The 17745-nt window shown below is 34.3% G+C and overlaps 4 protein-coding genes across 5 annotated transcripts; 3 read left to right on the top strand and 1 right to left on the bottom strand.

The window, feature by feature from the left end:
• The first annotated feature begins 238 nt into the window (after positions 1-238).
• LOC112283134 (small ribosomal subunit protein uS4z) lies at positions 239-1577 on the top strand. Its single transcript, XM_024521488.3, has 3 exons — positions 239-304; positions 579-960; positions 1279-1577. Exons 1-3 carry the CDS (start codon positions 277-279, stop codon positions 1463-1465), a joined length of 597 nt encoding a protein of 198 aa, XP_024377256.1. The 5' UTR covers positions 239-276; the 3' UTR covers positions 1466-1577.
• A 1960-nt stretch (positions 1578-3537) lies between these two features.
• LOC112283936 (prohibitin-1, mitochondrial) lies at positions 3538-5595 on the top strand. Its single transcript, XM_024523350.3, has 5 exons — positions 3538-3841; positions 3980-4096; positions 4294-4464; positions 4799-5011; positions 5165-5595. The coding sequence occupies exons 1-5, from the start codon at positions 3665-3667 to the stop codon at positions 5375-5377; spliced, it is 891 nt and encodes a 296-aa protein (XP_024379118.1). The 5' UTR covers positions 3538-3664; the 3' UTR covers positions 5378-5595.
• Positions 5596-6015: 420 nt separating this feature from the next.
• On the top strand, positions 6016-7606 carry LOC112283935 (uncharacterized). The gene is made up of 3 exons (XM_024523349.3): positions 6016-6173; positions 6282-6793; positions 7011-7606. Exons 1-3 carry the CDS (start codon positions 6128-6130, stop codon positions 7437-7439), a joined length of 987 nt encoding a protein of 328 aa, XP_024379117.2. The 5' UTR covers positions 6016-6127; the 3' UTR covers positions 7440-7606.
• A 4324-nt stretch (positions 7607-11930) lies between these two features.
• LOC112283114 (uncharacterized) lies at positions 11931-13957 on the bottom strand. Of its 2 annotated transcripts, XM_024521450.3 has the most exons (5): positions 13538-13957; positions 13295-13411; positions 12995-13131; positions 12679-12789; positions 11931-12518 (listed from the first exon to the last, which is right to left on the bottom strand). In XM_024521450.3, the coding sequence occupies exons 1-5, from the start codon at positions 13623-13625 to the stop codon at positions 12258-12260; spliced, it is 714 nt and encodes a 237-aa protein (XP_024377218.1). In that variant the 5' UTR covers positions 13626-13957; the 3' UTR covers positions 11931-12257. The 2 variants fall into 2 exon arrangements, with proteins under 2 accessions (XP_024377218.1, XP_024377217.1); XM_024521449.3 differs by having other exon boundaries at positions 13295-13756.
• Positions 13958-17745: the final 3788 nt, after the last annotated feature.

The raw sequence follows: 17745 nt of genomic DNA on the forward strand, positions 1-17745 counted from the left end.
AAATTCAGAGATGGAGCTTTTACCATAAATAAATAAATAATAAGGAGAAAGTATTACTATCGCTTAAACAGAGTAAAATAGTTGTGATAGTAATTCAATTGGCTTCAGCGGTGAGAGACAATGACCCCCGTTCGATTACTGATCGATCGGACGAACGAGAGTATTTCGAAACTTTTTAGGGCTTGGGATCGTCCTGTGAAGATTACTCTCGGAGATGGACCCCGTTCTCTTTCAAGCTCGAGCTCTTGGAAGCAGCTTTGCAAGCTTTTTCTCAACATGGTGCACGTCGCCAGCTTCCGGAACTGTTAGTCTCTTCTGTTAAATCACTACACTTTAATTTTTACGCTGTTTTTTTAATGTCTTTTTTCATGCATTCGATCTCGGAATGGAGCATGATTTCAATGGATTCCGGGACACATATTAGGATTTTCTTTGTGAGGGTTTGGCTGTGGGGATTACAATTCCTGTGATGATTTTATTCGTTTCGTTATTTTAGAGTAGAGACGGTTAGTTATGTTGCGGGGTTTACATTTATGAACATCTACTCTTGCGAATTGTTTAATATCTCGTTTTCGCAGATGGAAAGACCTTCAAGAAGCCGCGCAGGCCGTTCGAGAAGGAGCGTCTTGACGCTGAGCTGAAGCTCGTGGGGGAGTATGGTCTCCGCAACAAGCGTGAGCTGTGGAGGGTTCAGTACGCTTTGAGCCGTATCCGCAACAATGCACGTATGTTGCTTACTCTCGATGAGAAAAATACTCGTCGTATTTTTGAGGGAGAGGCCCTTCTGCGACGCATGAACCGATATGGTTTGTTGGACGAGAGTCAATGCAAGCTCGATTACGTGCTTGCCCTCACCGTTGAGAACTTCTTGGAGCGTCGCCTGCAGACTTTGGTGTTCAAGTCTGGTATGGCCAAGTCCATCCACCATGCCCGTGTGCTAATCAAGCAAAGACACATCAGGTCAGTATGATATTGCGGCAGCAATCTTCCACATTATCTAGACATGTGAATCCTGTTCCTGTAATTCAAATCAGGGCTTCTCAATTTTCTTCAATCAGCTGGTTGAAAGTTAGAACTTGGAAATGAACGATATTTTGTCTCCTGCCTTAATTTGAATTACAATTGGTATTCTCTTCCTTTCTTTTTATAAGCCTTATCTGTTTTGTAGAATCTGCATTCCTGTTTCAGATCTGATGTGTTCAATTTTTTAGTTGCAAATCACGATTTATGCCTCCTTTTTTCCTCTCTTGTACTAATTTCTATTTGTATATGTAACAGAGTTGGCAAGCAGATAGTGGACGTGCCTTCTTTCATGGTCCGCTTGGACAGCCAGAAACACGTAGATTTTGCCCTCTCTAGCCCACTTGGAGGTGGCAGACCTGGAAGAGTGAAGCGAAAGAACATGAAGGCTGCGTCGAAGAAGGCCTCAGGCGGTGATGACGATGAAGAGGAAGACGATGAGTAGGTTATTATAAATCTCTCACCGTGGGATTCTACATTCTGGTGATGGGCTCTGTTACTAGTTTTGATGAGTAAAAACTAGTGTTTTCATCAAGTAAATAATCTTGTCGAATGCATCTGGTTTCTTGAATTCTTGTGATGTGTTGACCTTCGCTGCCGTCTTCAACCATGCCTTTATCGCGTGGTTTAATCTTCTTTTTTCTTTTTCTTCTTCTAACGTCACATTTTGAACCTGATCAATGGTCACTATCTGCTGACCTGTGCTGTTTGAGCCAAGAATCTACTTATCACAACATGAAAGGTTTTTGGCCCATCTCTTTCGTAAGAATATCAACGGCTGTTGCATTTTGAATTGTATCTAGAGCCCTGTTGGACTTTCCTTGAAGGATTCGTATCCAGATTCTCTATTACTATTCCAGGCTTCACATTTTTGCATTCTTTCAACGCCCATAGACCAACAGCAAACAGCACTGTATACAGGAGTACAGTGGGGACTCTGATAGAAAAATACCAGCATGCGGCATTCAGCTGGAATGACTCCATTCAGCATTTGCCATGTGTGGTTAAAAGGAGGGCAGAAGAGTTAGTGAAGGTGTTGCATGCAAGGTTAAAGTTATCGGTATTGAAACTTGCAAAGGTGGCTGAACAGAGTCTCTTGATAAATTTGTGATTGTAGGGGCGGATGGGTTGAACCTCAACTTTGGTATTGTGTTGGCAATAAGTCCTATCGTAGTTTCCAAGCTCTCAAGCTAAATTCAAATCGTTCCAGTTAACGAAATAATTATGTAGTACATTCAAACACGAATCATGAAAAGTACATTTTTATTTCACTTGTTATTTGCTTCTGTCTACAATTTTGGTAAGCTATCATTCACCGTTGTAGCAATGGAGTGTCCATACTGAATTGATTGGAGGCTGAATCGACTGATGTGGCTATTTGTGTTGGTACAACACATTTGTTGAAAGCTGAAAAGGATTACAATGCTGTGTCCCTGTTGTTTCTCTCATTGTTTGTATTTATTTATTTACTTTCTCTCCCAAAACGGTTAGCCTTGCATTGTCAGTTTTTATCCTTGCAAACTTTTAATTGAGATACAATTATGAATAATATCCTGCATGCAATGAAAGTAATTGTGGAGCACAGTACAAAGTGAAATTATTTTATTGATAGGTCTCTATGTGTACAGAGATGTTTTAAACCAGAATGCCATCGTATTTAAATCACAAATCAATCTTTACAATGATTTTACAAAAACAAATTCCAATGTATTGCTATCTGTTTTATAATTGGATTATACGCAATCAAATCAATCAGCAAATTCTTGAACAGGAGTACTCTATTCTCTGTTTTGCTTTGACACAAATGATGTAGTCCCACAGTAAAAATTAAAGAAAACCAGAGAGCTAGCGTATGAAGATTTAATAACCCACTACAAGAGCAAACTTTGGAGCAAAACCTAATCTTCAATTAAAACCCACAGCGCTCCTTTTTATTTCCCATGTGGGTTCACGTGTGTTTTAGAGCATGTATAACTCAGTCATTATGGGAGAATCTAGAGTGTTCTCTAATTTTCATACCTCCTCAAAAAGCTAAGTAAAACTCATAGACCATGCACAACTTGTCCCTTCTGTTAAGAAAAAATACATATTGTCTGATTGTTTCCCTGTTTTTCTTCAGTGTGACACCTTGTGATGCAACCCCAGTCAGCCAAGTTAGACCAAGTTAGTTAGCGTGTTTGTTGGTCACTTCAGATTCCAAGAGTAGGAGTTTTCAACGCAACAACAGAGAACAACAACAACGAACAACAACAGGCTACTTAAGGAACTGGCTCGTAGTCTCCCAAAAAGGAATAAATTCCATCCAAATTCACCATCCATTCAAACGAGGTGCATATTTCATTCATCCACAAGGCGAGCTATTTACGAATAGTAAATACAAGTGGCAGTTTGCACACACAGCAAGGGAAGGCATGCTCATCCGATTGTCTGGTTTCTGTTTACATTGGAGCACAGCGTCGAGGTTTTTGTTAGGGTTTAAGCTTGGTTTTCTCCGAGCCCTAACAGAGCCCGGTTGTCTGTTTTTCTCCACCTTGTTGTTGCCCCATCCCCCCCTTGAGAGCTTGATTTGTTACCTCGCGATCGTAGGAAAGTGTCGGTTGTCGTGAGAAGGTTGTGACGCTAGGGGTAGAACTGATTGGCAGCCATGAATCTCAACAACATGCGTAACGTGAAAATGCCGAACGCGGGGCCTGCTGGCGCTTTGGCCAAGCTCGTGGTGATCGGCGGCCTCGGCTTGTATGGTGCCGTGAACTCCTTGTACAACGTGGAAGGTGGCCACCGAGCAATTGTGTTCAATCGTATTGTTGGTGTTAAGGACAAGGTGCGGGAGGGTGAATTGAAGTGGGTTAGTTGTTTTGTTCTTTCAATTGGATTGATTGTTAAGTTTGGTTTTGTAAGGTTTGGGTTGAGTCCGGTTGGGGTTTTTATAATCGTGCCGGGTTTCGGTGATCGGTTGCAGGTGTATCCTGAGGGAACGCATTTTATGATTCCCTGGTTTGACAGACCTGTGATATACGATGTCCGTGCACGACCCAACATTGTCGAAAGCACATCAGGAAGTAGGGATCTTCAAATGGTAAGCTGCCTTTTGACATGTGGTTGAGGCTGAGTGGTAATTTAGTCCTCTGGGTGATTACGTTTGAGTGTGACGGAATTCATTTAAGCAGTTCTTCAATTCCTTTAGAATTTCGCTGGTAGGGATCTTGCCGCAGGTGTTGTAGTTGTTCTTGGAGTTATTCTAATAAAGTTAATCTGCTTCTTCGTTGTTTACAGGTCAGGATCACGTTGCGAGTGCTGACGCGTCCTATGGCGGACCGATTGCCAACGATCTATCGCACACTAGGCCAAGACTATGCAGAACGTGTTTTGCCTTCTATTGTCCAGGAAACCTTGAAGGCGGTTGTCGCTCAATACAACGCCAGCCAGCTCATTACGCAGCGTGAGGTAAGATGCTGTGGATTATTATTATTATTATTATTATTATTATTCTGATGATGATGATGACCATCATTATTGTTATTAAGTGTGTATTGGAATGCTACCAAGAATGACCTTGGAGATGCATGGGCGTGAGCTAAGATTTGAATTGCCCCTTATTATCTCCTTTGGGAATTCCTTTGGTCGTCCAATGTTCTCGATTTTTGGTTAGTGAGGGTTGTGAGCTTTATCATAGTGCTTCAGAAATTTTAGTTATAGTTTTTGCTGTAGCCCGGCCAGTAGTTTGGTTTCGCGACTACATTCGGATGACGATTGACTGATTTGTAATGGGTTTCGACAGGTCGTCAGTAGAGAGATCCGGAGAATCTTGCAGGAGCGTGCTACGAGCTTTAACATTGCTTTGGATGACGTGTCAATCACCAACCTTACTTTCGGGAGGGAGTTCACAGCTGCAATTGAAGCTAAGCAAGTTGCTGCCCAGGACGCTGAGAGGGCTAAATTTGTGGTGGAGAAGGCAGAGCAGGACAAAAGGAGTGCAATTATTCGTGCTCAGGTGCTTTATCTTGACTCTTGCTTGATTTCTTTCAGCTATTTACAGTTTGGGAAGGGGTTTGTAAGAGGCTGTGGATGTTGGTGTTCATTCCGCAAGGAAGACCATTGCCAAGTTTGGTCGGATAGTGAAATTTCCTTTTTTTGTGTACTCCAGGGAGAGGCCAAGAGTGCTCAACTCATCGGTGAAGCCATTTCAAACAATCCAGCTTTCATTACCTTGAGAAAGATAGAAGCTAGCAGAGAAATTGCGAATACAATTTCTACCTCCCAGAATCGCGTGTTTTTGAGTGCCGATTCGTTGCTTCTGAACTTGCAAGACATGGGTGTCGAAGAAATCAGTCTCAAGCAGCCGCAAGCCAAGAAGTAGTTAAAGAAAAAACTAGTTACTTGAGGTCTCCAAGCGTATTGTTTCATTTGTCAGTCAAAATTGCTGGAGGTTACGATTTTCCCAGGAGTTGTCTGAAACGTTGATACGTTATGATTGAATTCAGTTCTGACAAATTGTTTCTTTGGATGGCCTACTCTTATCGACGAAGCCATAGAAATGGGGGCTCAATACAGAAATAAAGACTGCATTGTACAGGCGATGAGATCTTAAGCACTTTCAAAATAGTCCCTTCTCATTCGTTATTATGATTTGCCCTGTTGGATTTGAATTCCAACGCGAAATCTCGCATTTTCAGTTGTTTGTATGTCAATCTGATGGTCAATTAGTATACTCGCCTATCAACGTGCTCACAAGCTCTGTGTAGTCTATGACCCAGACTGGAGTTGCATGTTCTTCCAGCATCAATCTTTTAGGTCATGTGTCAACAGTTGGAAATGCACGATCAACGTACACATTTTCTAAGCATTTGGTGTGAAGTGATTTGAAACCCTTGATACACACATCCTTGTGTAAAGTTTTGTCGGTAGGAGTAATTTACGTGTCCAGAGTCTTGAATGAAATACCGGCCCATCGTGTAGCCGCGTTCTGTGTAAATGTTCAGAGGTACGAAAGAGTTTTGAAGAAATAAAATTAGGGATAGTACGAAATTTTGCAATCAGATGCGAATTACCAGGTCGCCTGAGGGTAAATCTAATTCATGGAAGTTGAAGTTGGTAATATCTTTTTGTTATGTTGAAACTTCACCGTGAAGCTAGACACAGAAGATGGACCAAGGGTATTCACGAAACTTCCTCAGATTCTTTGATCCCTTCAATGTCGATCGGTTTTTGAGGTTGTGATGCCATCCACCACAATTGTCTGAATTTTATCTTTGGATGATCAGTCTCTACAACAGGTTTGGAGGCCATGAGGACATCAGGACCTCTGAGCAGTGGTGGAGTGGGGCGGGTGTTGCGATCGCACACTTCGAAAGCCCTGCCGGTCTCGAAGATTACGTTGAAGGTGAAGACGGGGGCGAAGAAGGGAAACACTGGTGCGGGAGCTGTGGCGGAGCTGGAGAAGAAGCACAAGACGAGCATCACCACGAGAATCGTTTCTAAAACAGAGGTAAAACTGGGGGCTAGTACGAGTCCAACCAAAATAGACGACCTCACTGTCACAATTTCGGATCGTTCGTGGACGGTTACGCTATCATCAGCGGACGCCATAGCAGAAGCAACGAAGCACTTGCTCGCAGCCGATGCAAACCTCGCGTGCGTCATTCAGAAATCGAATAGCCCACCGTTTGAAAATGATGGCAACAGCTTCGCTGCTTTGGTTCGAAGCATTGTGAGCCAGCAGCTTGCCGTGAAGGCTGCCGCTACAATCCACGCACGCCTCGTTGCACTATGCGGGGTAAGATCTTTCCCCACATTTTCCCGCTTCCCTCTGTTTCATTCAACTCGTCTGGCTTCTCACGATCGTCTCCTCCAATGCATTTTTCACAGCCCTAACTCATTACAAACTTCATTCTAATTCTTCTGCCAAGGTTCTGTTCCCGCCACCTAAAATCGTTTTTTGTTTCTGGACTCTACGCAACGCTGAAAGCGATTTGGCTTCGGTGAATGGACAGGGCCCACAGAAAGTGACGCCTGCGGCCATCGCTGCCCTGACAGCAGGAGAACTACGAGGAGCAGGGATCTCAGGTCGGAAGGAAGTGTATCTCCATGACCTAGCAGACAAGTTGGTGTCAGGAGCACTATCGGATGAGAAGCTCATGGCGATGGAGGACGAGGACGATCTGGTGACAGCATTGACCGCTGTCAAGGGCATCGGGGTCTGGTCCGCGCACATGTTCATGATCTTTCACTTGCATCGACCAGATGTGCTTCCTGTTGGCGACTTGGGCATCCGTAAAGGCTTCCAGAAACTGTTCCACCTCAAGCACTTGCCATGCGCCGAGGAGATGCACAAGCTCGCCGATTCCTGGCGACCATATCGATCTCTTGCATCGTGGTACCTCTGGCAACTCAAAGACGCAACAACAGCCTTGAACAGGTAGCCTTGAACTGCAGCGTTTCTAGGTTTAGGGATAGGGTTGTTGTGTTGTATCTTTGTGATCTCCAATTCTTGTATTTTCATTTTAGATATATTTCTTGTGATCTTTATGTAATTTTCTATTTATTTGTATGCTTTTATACAGAGACATTTTCTCTTTTGGAGCTTGAATTTTTTTTTTTACAAATTGTGTGTAGAAATTGTATAATTACCAATTATTATCCTCTTGTTTTGAAAATTTGTTTTCTAATCTTAAGTTCATACTATTGTTTTGTTTTTTTTTGTTTTTTTTTTTATTGACTAAGAGTTAACTTGATGCTTTAGATTAGTTTAGATTAGTAAGAATATTGTTTCTTTAATTCTTATTTTCTTTCTAATAAGAGCTACTTCAATTACACATAACACTCTAAAACTATCATCAAATCCTCAATTAATCTATTATATACTAATTTGCAACAATATGCATCTTATCATGCTTTTGGATATTCATGGTTTGTCTCATTGTCAGGACAATGTTGTGAATTGTATGGTTGTTATTTTATTTTGTTGTAAGGTACTTCTCAAAAAATTCCACAATATTCATTCATATTGTCATGAAGTAATTTTGAAGAGATTGTCATTTTTAGTCTCTTATATATTGCTTCCAAAAGTTTGAGCCAATCAACTACTTATCCAATTTTGTTGTGTATATCATCAAGTCACATCCAAAATTCTAATAGTATATCTTAAGGTTTTGTTATAATTTATCTAGTGCCTTATGAGACTATTATCATCTCAACTTTATAATTTACAACTTTAATTTCTTCATAATATCTTTTTTTAAGATATATTTATTTGAATAAATATATTTGTATTTATTTAGATAGAAAAAGATCATGATGTAATATTCTAAATTAAGTACCTATTTTGTATGTTGTTTTTTGTAGACCTGAGTATAACAAAATACAATTATTCACATATATTGAATATGTTGGTATTGAAGTTAAAAGTTAAATGAGGATGTATAGTTATTATTTTGTTTACATAATCTTATCCAATTTTTAATGTTGGGGGATAAAAGACCAATTTATGTCAAGTTCTGTCAACAACTTATATAAACAAAGTGAGAGTACTTCCAAAGATTTTAATCTTATTGAATAAGTTTGGTTTAATCTTTGGTTTCCTCATACTTTGTAAAAAATAGGTTTATTTATCAAAGATTTCTTAAGTTCTATATAGACTATTTGTGTGTATAGTTTTGTTTTGTTTTGTTTTGGATTTGATGATTAAGTTTCTAAGAAAAAAGTGATGATTCCTCTTTAAAAATCTATTATAAGTTGTATGTAATTTTTATATATTGAAGTATATAAGATGTTATGAACTAACAATCCATTTGACTTATTAGACCTCTATTTCTTTGGTAGGATCAATAGTTTTTAATCAGATTAGTGAAATTAATAAAATCAGGAATTTATAGGCAACACAATAATTTCCAAATATTACTATGAATCAATTAATTTAAATAAGCTTGGACATTATCTTATAATATAATAAATTTCTTAGGACTCTTTTTGTCTATTTCTTAAATTGAAAGTATAAAGTAATTTAAAATAATTCCAATGTAATTTAAGAATTATATATATATATATATATATATATAAAAGGATACTATGAAAAAAAATTAAATTCTTGCTAGCTATGAAAAAAAATCCTCCAATTGTAATTGAACTTTAAAAAAGTATCTATGTGTTTTCTTTGTCATAAGCTAAAATTCTATTCTGATAAAATATTAATATCTAATATTTTTTAATATTTTAATTACCTAAAAAATCTAATTTAGATAGTATGATGTCACAATTGTCAAATTAGTCTATGATTGGCATATTTCTTGATATTTGATAGAGGTATAAATATAAACTACTTCTATTTGATCATACAAGATGTTCTTAAAAATGATTTATGATATGCATATTTCTTATATCCAAGTATTGTTCTAGTTAAAAACATAATTCAAAGCCTCATCTAACATATTACATCTAACTTTTGGCAAAAGATTATTTTATTATTTTATTTTTTTTAATCTTAATATTTTTAATACAAAGTTTATAATTTTGTAACAATAAGATACCATACCTTTATCCACTATTTTGATCATAGAAACATAATTAATCTTTTTTAAAGATATTATTTTAATTCCCAATAAAAGAAGATACTATATTATTTTTTTTGCATTACAATTTTTTTTACTATTCCCAATTTTATTACTATTTATATAGTAAAAAAATTGTAAATTTTTCATAATTAAAAGTGTGTTCATTGTCAATATATTATTTTTTATTTTATTTTTATTTTACTAATCTCTTATTTCTTTAAGACAAAGAACAAAGAAGAGTTGATTGTTGCCCTTTAGAATTGTGTCACTCTTCGTAATAGTTATTGTATGCATGTGAAGTCTAATAAGTAATGATTAATCCTTGTTAGAATGCACATGAGTTAACATATATTTTTAGTTTTTATGTATTTCTTATTTATATTTAAGTAATATATATTTTTTTAAATTCAAATCTTTACATAAAAAATACTTGTTTTTTAAAATGTATTGTTATAGACAATCGATCACTACTATAAAACCTTCAAAGAATATTTTCTTTAATTCCTTCTTAGTACCATTTTTTATAGTATGCATTTTTTTTTTTTTTTTTTTTTTTTTTTTTTATCTTTTATTGTTAAGTTTCTTATATAGTTAGTTATTCTTGCATCTTTAAGTTTAGATTTTTTTGAATTTCTATTTTTGTCTTTTAGAAGTTGTTAATGTTGTAGTTGGTTTCTAATTTTGTTGTTAATAGCCAAGTAAAACCAATATCAAATAGGAAGGTTGTTACAATCATTACAAAAATAATATGTTTTTTTATATGCTAGATTGCTAACAAGCACTTCTAACTTCCAACCCTTTTTACATGAAAATGCTTATTGATTTTATTTTAAAATCCAAGTATATTTAGTGTAAAATTTTATGATGTTAATACAAAATAAAAAAAATACAAAAAATTAATTTTATAATTAAATATTTAATTGTGTGTGTATATATATATATATATATATATATATATATATAGGTCAAGATATTAGACTTTAAAATTATTACTATATCATTGAGTTTTAAAATAATTTTTTTATTTCATTTATTTTAAAAATTATAGTAATCATATTCATAATAATTAAATATTTAGAATCTATGATTAATAATGTTGAATCTTAAGTTTTTATAAATAATAAAATATTAAATTAAATCATTTGATATATTTGATAATACATTTTAATATATATATATAAATATATATATATATATATATATATTTAATATAGTATCTTTATTAAAATTTATCTTTAAAAAAATCAATATTTTAAGAAAACATAATGCATGATAATAAAGATATATCAGTTAATTCGGACGTTTGAAGATTGAAGATGGATATTTGTGAGGTTCCAAGAACGAAGAATTCGCTGGCCAGGGGTGTACATGAGGGTTGGGTATATGAAATTTCCATAGAGCTTGATCAATTGTAGTGTTTTGTCCTGAAACTTGGAGAGGTCACCTTACACGTCGAACCATATTCTTACGTCCAAATATGGGCATGGATAATGGTAATGAGGCCACGAAGTACAAAAAACTCTTATTTTTTTTCAAAAAAATAAAAAAAAATAATGTATTAAAGCGACGGTCATAAATATTCGACTACAAACTTAACGATGTGTTGTAGGGGAGAGTCCGCAACTCTATGATGCTGCAATTGTCTAGCTGTAGCGCTTAGTGGAGTGATAGAGCCTAGCCTGCAAATCAACTCCCCCATTTCAGCCTGATTACATTTTTCTTTTTTTGAACAGAAATGGTGCGCATTTGTTGTTTTTGTAGACATGCAATGTACACAGAGAAATTTTGTGCGTATATTTGGAGGACACTTGAAAACGCCTCCACGACCTGCCTTGTTTGTGGGTTTTCTATGTGAAGCTTTGACTGCAATGCGCGTGTGAAGCCGTTATCAGTAGATCAAAATCATCCACATTAGTTGCCCTAGGACATCATAATTAGTTGACGAGCACTGAAGGCACAAAACCTTAATCGTATGAGCCCCAACAACAAATTCCTTTTCAACAGATGTGGATGATTTTTCGAACAGAAAATTTGTGCGTATATTTACAGACTAAGATTTGAGCGATGAATTTTTTTGTTATAATCTTCCGCTGTCATTATGCTGGAGTAGAAAATGGTACATCTACAGATCACTTAACATTCAAAACAAGGCCAAGATGAACCTCATCAAGTCTTAAATTTCTTCATCTAATTGACACAGAAGTTACGGCTAATCTCAAAACCTTTCCACAAAGACTAAGGCATAATTTAGAAAGCTTAGAATATATCTTGATGAACCATTAATAATTCTCATACGCACCAAGAGCAAGGTTCAGCACATCTCCTGGACTAGCTTGAAAAGAACACATCTAGTTTCCAAGCAAGTTCTGAACCATGAAGCCAAAAAGGAATCAACTTTTCTTTTCCGCAAGCCTCCTCTTCACCTCAAGCATGCTCAACTTCAAGTACACAGCAGTCTAAACATCGTTTATACAAGTGCTGTATTGGAGGGTGAATTTGGGGCATTACCTGTTCGGTCCGCTAGATGTAACCTTGAATGTCATGAACTACGAAGGGACGAAACTATCCTCTCGAAGGCTACGGGTTCACAGAAGAGACGGTGGCATCTGGAGCTTCGCAGCCAGATACCATCTCACCATACTCTGCAAGCAAGATAGGAGTTTCGGACTTCTGTGAGCTATCTTCAAAATTCTAATCATCGTCACTGTCATCGTCATTATCTGCTTCCTCCGCTGCTACTTTCCTCAGTACCTTGCCAGCCTCTTTGGTTTCGTTGATCACAGTTCGAATGTGTCCCAGAAGCTGCTCTTTCCGGGACCCATCTGGAAGTCCCTCTGCATCCGTAGTCATCCGCTCCATTAATGCAAAGAAGTAACTGTCGGGATCCATAATGTACTTCCGATGGCTGGCGATAAGTTCGAACCGTTTATTCATGTCCCTTTCGGTCATTAACTGCAACATCCACCGCTCTTTGAAATCAGCCTACGTTTTTCGGTAATTGACTAAAATGTAATGCAGAAAGAAAGACAAATGGTTAACACAAACTATATGGAAATATAATACAGAAAATGAGATACAGATTGTGTTACATATTAAGTTTCACAAAAAGTACCGAATTCATGAGTAGCACTTCTGGCCTGAGCGTTTTGCCCCTCTCATACATGGCTATCTCTAACACACGTTCCATTTTTTCCACAACGCCCGCATTGCCTGATTTCTTGGCCTTTACAGGAGCACATTCAGAGCTCGTCAATACAACAATCTACCTTCTAAGCATTACGTTACTTAAAAGCAGAATTGTTTGCTGATAAACAACAACACACTAACTGGAATCCTTGGAACACTTACAGAGGACCAATAAAAAGAGCATAAACTTTTGGCATCGTGACCGTCGACCGACGACACCCACATTCATAAAGACACAGTACCGTTTCAAGGTAAGTTGAAGCCGCCCGAAAGAACTCTTCGGTGAGAGAATCCGAAAACTTGGAAGCTGTTGCTCGTGGGTTGCTAGATTTCAGAAGCTCTGTCATAAGCTCCGTCGGCGGGAGCTGGAATTTTCTATCTGTTGCTCAACACGTTACAAAAACACGGACAAAGTGAGAGCAGCGTTCACCTCCTACATAAGCATCAACATTCCAAACCACATTGAATAACTTCAACAATTCCTTCAACAAAAACCCTTAACGCTAAACCCTCAATTCTACAAGCGCTTGGTTTCGACGTACTTTTATCTGAAGCATGGCACGTAACTAAGTGCCGCGACGAAGACGCTGTGTAAACCAAAGGTCGGCAGCTTCCCCTTCTGCGATTTACCCATCCACCAGCCGACACACCTACAACGCCTGCCCCAGAACCCACACCTCCAAACTCTTCAATCAAAAGCAGAAAGGCAAGCATAGGAAAACCCATCATCGTAAATCCAATAAGCAGATGATCATCACCACAATCTCTCTCTCTCTCACACACACCTGCTGAACTCCTTGAACTGACATTTTCCAGAACGACAGTGCGCCAAAGCGAAGTCGAAGACCACACCGGACATACCACCCCGGCCATTCGACGACGTAGTCACGGCAGGACCAAAAAAAAAAAAAAAAAAAAAAAAGACACTGCTTGAGTGAAGGAAATTCAAGAGCAGTGCTTCCCTTTGGGAATGAGAATCAGGGCGGTTTCCTCCGCATTGGATTCAGCCCCTCCCTCCATCTTCATCGCAGCAACAGACCCCTCCGTTCCGAAGCCTCACTGCGGCAGAGTGGAAGAGTTCGCCGAGGGTGACGAAGACGACGACTATGATGAAGGTGACCCTTGACGTCACCCTCACCCTTCGTCACCCTCGACGACTACTTGACGACGACGACTACATGAAGGTGTAAGAGAGCTTGGCAACGATGCAAACTCATTTCACCACGGCAGACATACGCACTCACTCACACTGACATGTCGGATGGATGAAAACTCTCACCATTCATCCTACGCATTGGAATTGGAGTGGACCACTTCGAAAGCCACGCATGGAAATTTGAAAGTATGGTTTAGAATACTCCAACAGTTGTGGGCTTCAAACAAGAAAGCTATCATGTGGAAACAACTTCTTAAAGAAAATTAACATTGTTTTTAATCTAATTTTGGATACTCAGTTGTAGAGAATTTACCTTGAACTTATTGGCTAAGTTCCAATAAATTATTTGTCCTTAGTATAAAGGAAAAAAACATAAACATAAACGTAAAATAAATAAATAAACATAATAATGATAAAAGAAAATGTACAAACATGAATATTTTATATTTAAGTAAGTTTGTCTAGAAGTCTTTCCATTGAATCTTTAAGTCCATTAATAGCCTTTGTTATCCTTGTATATAACTAACCAAATCCCAATAACTTCGATTCTCAATAATTTCATAAAAAATCCATAATCTTCTTTTAAAAACTTATCTTTGTGCCAAAATTTTATTATATTTTCATAAATCCCTTTTATACACCTTCATGAAGTCTCAGCTCTCAAAAGTCCTTCAATTTACACAAAATGATCAAATTGTTATAACATCTCTTCAATATCTTATTTATTTGCATATGATTTTTTTTCTCAAAAATTTAGGATTTCATATTTCTTCATCCAATTTTTAATTTTTTTCAATTTTTTTAAAAATTTAGCATATATCTTTTAGCTCTACCACAAAAAATTGATTGTAGATTCACTCCTAATTATCCAAAATCCAAAACTTGCTAACTTTAGCCTTTAATATTTGAATTACTTCAAAAAAATAACCCTAATCTCTAACAAAGCCTCAAATAGCCTCATTGAAGCCATTTGGAATGAATTTTGGTCAATAGAAATGAAAGTTTCTATTATCATTAGATTTACATTATATATGTACTAAAAGCCAAATAAAAGAAATCAAACAAGATTTTAAAAATCACCGATATCTAAAAAAATATATTTCTAAATATATATAAGTTATTATCAATATAAATCAATGTCAATAGTAGCTCTTTTAAATTAACTCCTTCCAAAGTAATAATCTAATCACATTTTGTAATCAACTAAAATCTATTGACATGACTCACACTACATTGCATAGTAAATTGTATATTGGATAAATATGTAAATTATTTTCACATGGTAGCTAAAAAAAAAATATAGATTGTTAAAAAGAAAACAATAATTAGATTAGAAATTGGTGTTTTTGCTAGAAATATGATTTTGATTTTATTAAAGTATTTTGTTTTACCAATTATTGATTTTAAAGTTATAATATAATTAGAAGTATTTTGTGCAACTTTACGTACATCTATTTAATATTTTCTATTTTCTTCCTTCTTTTCTACCAAATTATAACTTTTAATAAATTCTATATTGGCACTATGTTATTGTTTGTTTATTTTTTTTTGTTTGTTTTTTTTGTTTGTTTTTTTTTGTTTTTTTGTTTTTTTTTCTAAAGCTTTTTTATCCATCAATTTAATTTCTTTAGAATTTTTTTAATTTTTTAATATAATCTAAATTGATAAAAAAATATAAAAACATAAGATAGAGTGGAAAGTAAAGAAGATGAAATGTCAACAATAACATATAGATTAATAGTAGTACATAATATATAACAATCTTTTCATATCTTTATTTATAGAATTAAAAAAAATCCTAATGGTAGTTGTGTAACAAATATAATAAAAAGATATTTTATTAGTGAGGGATAAATATAGATAAATTAAAAAAATATATTAAATTGATATATTTTTAAGTACATATGTAATTATTGTATAATTTCTAATTAAATTATAATGTATTAGATTCACTGAAATTATTTGAACTTATAAATAAATGTTATTTTACATATTAAATACATTATTTGAAATTTGATATGAAAAAAAATTAAAATATTTGAATAAAAATTTCAATAATATATCTTGTAATAAAATATAAATAGGAAAATTCAAAAAACATTAAATTTTATTCTATGATTTTAAACAAAAAATATATAATATATGTAGATAATTTTTAAAAATATTTACTTTTATTTAAATACAATAAATAATTATTAGAATAATTTTTAATATTAATAAATACTTCTTTTAGGTATTTTTTAAATATTAAATATTTTTATTTAATTTGAGTTTTTTAAAAGAAAATACCTGTATGTTCTAATTAAAGGTGACATTATATTGTTTGTGATGCTATAAGAATTTCATATTTTAAAATGATATGAAATTTTTTTTAGAATTACACTTATTACAAATATTATTTAGAAAAAAATATTTTATTGCATTTTTATTATAAAAAATAAGATAAAAATTAATAAAAATTCAAATAAAAAATATTATATTTTCTTACATATTTTTATTAAATTTTTTCGTAGATTTTTTAGAAATATTAATTTTATTAAAAATATTATTATTATTATTTTTTAATATAAGCACCTACATATTATCAATATAATTTCTTCAATTCTAGAAGCAAAGTATTTTTAAATACCAAATTAGAAAATAATTTTGTAACTTTATTTAAATTTAATAAATATGTATTAAAAAACTATAGATTTTAAAAAAAAAACTATATAAATTAGATTATATAAGCATTATACAAATGTATAAGTAAAATATATATATATATATATTTTAAAAACAAACATGGAAAATTTTGTAACATAATTAAAGAGTATCTTTTAAGATACATAATAATCATATGTTTGATATTAATAAAGTAGTAACAAAAAATATGTCATAATTTGGATTTAAATATACTATTTGATTAATAAAATATAATATAAAATAAAATAAAATAGTTAGAATTTAGTATTTTAATTATGGTATAATATCTTATATTTAATGCATCAATGTCAAGCACATGAATTAAAACAAATCTAAGGATAAATATATTCTTTTATACAAAAAATAGTAAATAATTATTCAAAGGTAATATGATTTTAAAACTATAATGAATATTGCCAAAGATATAGAGACTAGAAACTTTTGAAACAAGACTAAGAATTAGAAAGGTGTTCACAAGGGTGAGAAAAGCCTCACTCTTGCTTCCATATATACTATCTAATTAGGAATTTACATGACCATGTTCTATAGGACTTTTGACACATGTGTCTAACTTCCTAGGAACATGTCTAATTTGCAAGAGAATTTTCTTTTATATGCGCTATATGGCCAACTTGTACCAAAAGTCACCAACATGTACAATATATTGTCAACTTATTGGCCAAGTTTTCAACCTATCAATCACCTACAAATATGTAAAAAAAATTATATCCATGTCTATAAAGATTTAAGAAGCTTCTTCATAAGATATTATTAAATTTATTAATTTCTATTTACTTCCATTTAATTCCTTTAATTTATGTAAATATATATATCCGTGACATTATTATCTCTTTTAGAAACAAATTCTACAAATTGAGGTAATTACATGATGAAGAAGTCAAAGTTGCAACAAATTATATTTGCCATATACTCTAATCTTTGTTCTCTTTGAAGGGAGGTAGTATATCTTCTTAGCCATTGATAATGTCTCATACCAAAGTAAAAAGACTACCTTATAATTTGATCATTATTGAGGCTTTCTTAACTTCTTTCAAATAAAACATTTGAAACACCAACATAGATAGTTTCTACTTCTAATAACATCATTAAACATTTGGAGTCTTTGCCAAGGTTGTGATATCAAATACTTTA

Source organism: Physcomitrium patens, chromosome 6 (genome assembly GCF_059467195.1).
Source record: "Physcomitrium patens ecotype Gransden chromosome 6, ASM5946719v1, whole genome shotgun sequence".
NCBI lineage: Eukaryota > Viridiplantae > Streptophyta > Bryopsida > Funariales > Funariaceae > Physcomitrium > Physcomitrium patens.

Excerpts from the sequence above, each read along its gene's own strand:
- LOC112283134 (XM_024521488.3), top strand. The coding sequence starts at position 277 with ATGGTGCACGTCGCCAGCTTCCGGAACT. Across the intron at positions 305-578 it reads CGTCGCCAGCTTCCGGAACT|ATGGAAAGACCTTCAAGAAG; the intron begins GTTAGTCTCTTC and ends TCGTTTTCGCAG. Across the intron at positions 961-1,278 it reads ATCAAGCAAAGACACATCAG|AGTTGGCAAGCAGATAGTGG; the intron begins GTCAGTATGATA and ends TATATGTAACAG.
- LOC112283936 (XM_024523350.3), top strand. The coding sequence starts at position 3,665 with ATGAATCTCAACAACATGCGTAACGTGAAAATGCCGAACGCGGGGCCT. Across the intron at positions 4,097-4,293 it reads GAAGTAGGGATCTTCAAATG|GTCAGGATCACGTTGCGAGT; the intron begins GTAAGCTGCCTT and ends CGTTGTTTACAG. Across the intron at positions 5,012-5,164 it reads GTGCAATTATTCGTGCTCAG|GGAGAGGCCAAGAGTGCTCA; the intron begins GTGCTTTATCTT and ends TGTGTACTCCAG.
- LOC112283935 (XM_024523349.3), top strand. The coding sequence starts at position 6,128 with ATGTTGAAACTTCACCGTGAAGCTAGACACAGAAGATGGACCAAGG. Across the intron at positions 6,174-6,281 it reads ACACAGAAGATGGACCAAGG|TCTCTACAACAGGTTTGGAG; the intron begins GTATTCACGAAA and ends TTGGATGATCAG. Across the intron at positions 6,794-7,010 it reads GCCTCGTTGCACTATGCGGG|GGCCCACAGAAAGTGACGCC; the intron begins GTAAGATCTTTC and ends GTGAATGGACAG.
- LOC112283114 (XM_024521449.3), bottom strand. The coding sequence starts at position 13,625 with ATGGCCGGGGTGGTATGTCCGGTGTGGTCTTCGACTTCGCTTTGGCGC. Across the intron at positions 13,132-13,294 it reads GTGCCATGCTTCAGATAAAA|ATAGAAAATTCCAGCTCCCG; the intron begins GTACGTCGAAAC and ends GTTGAGCAACAG. Across the intron at positions 12,519-12,678 it reads AAGTGCTACTCATGAATTCG|TTAATGACCGAAAGGGACAT; the intron begins GTACTTTTTGTG and ends TGGATGTTGCAG.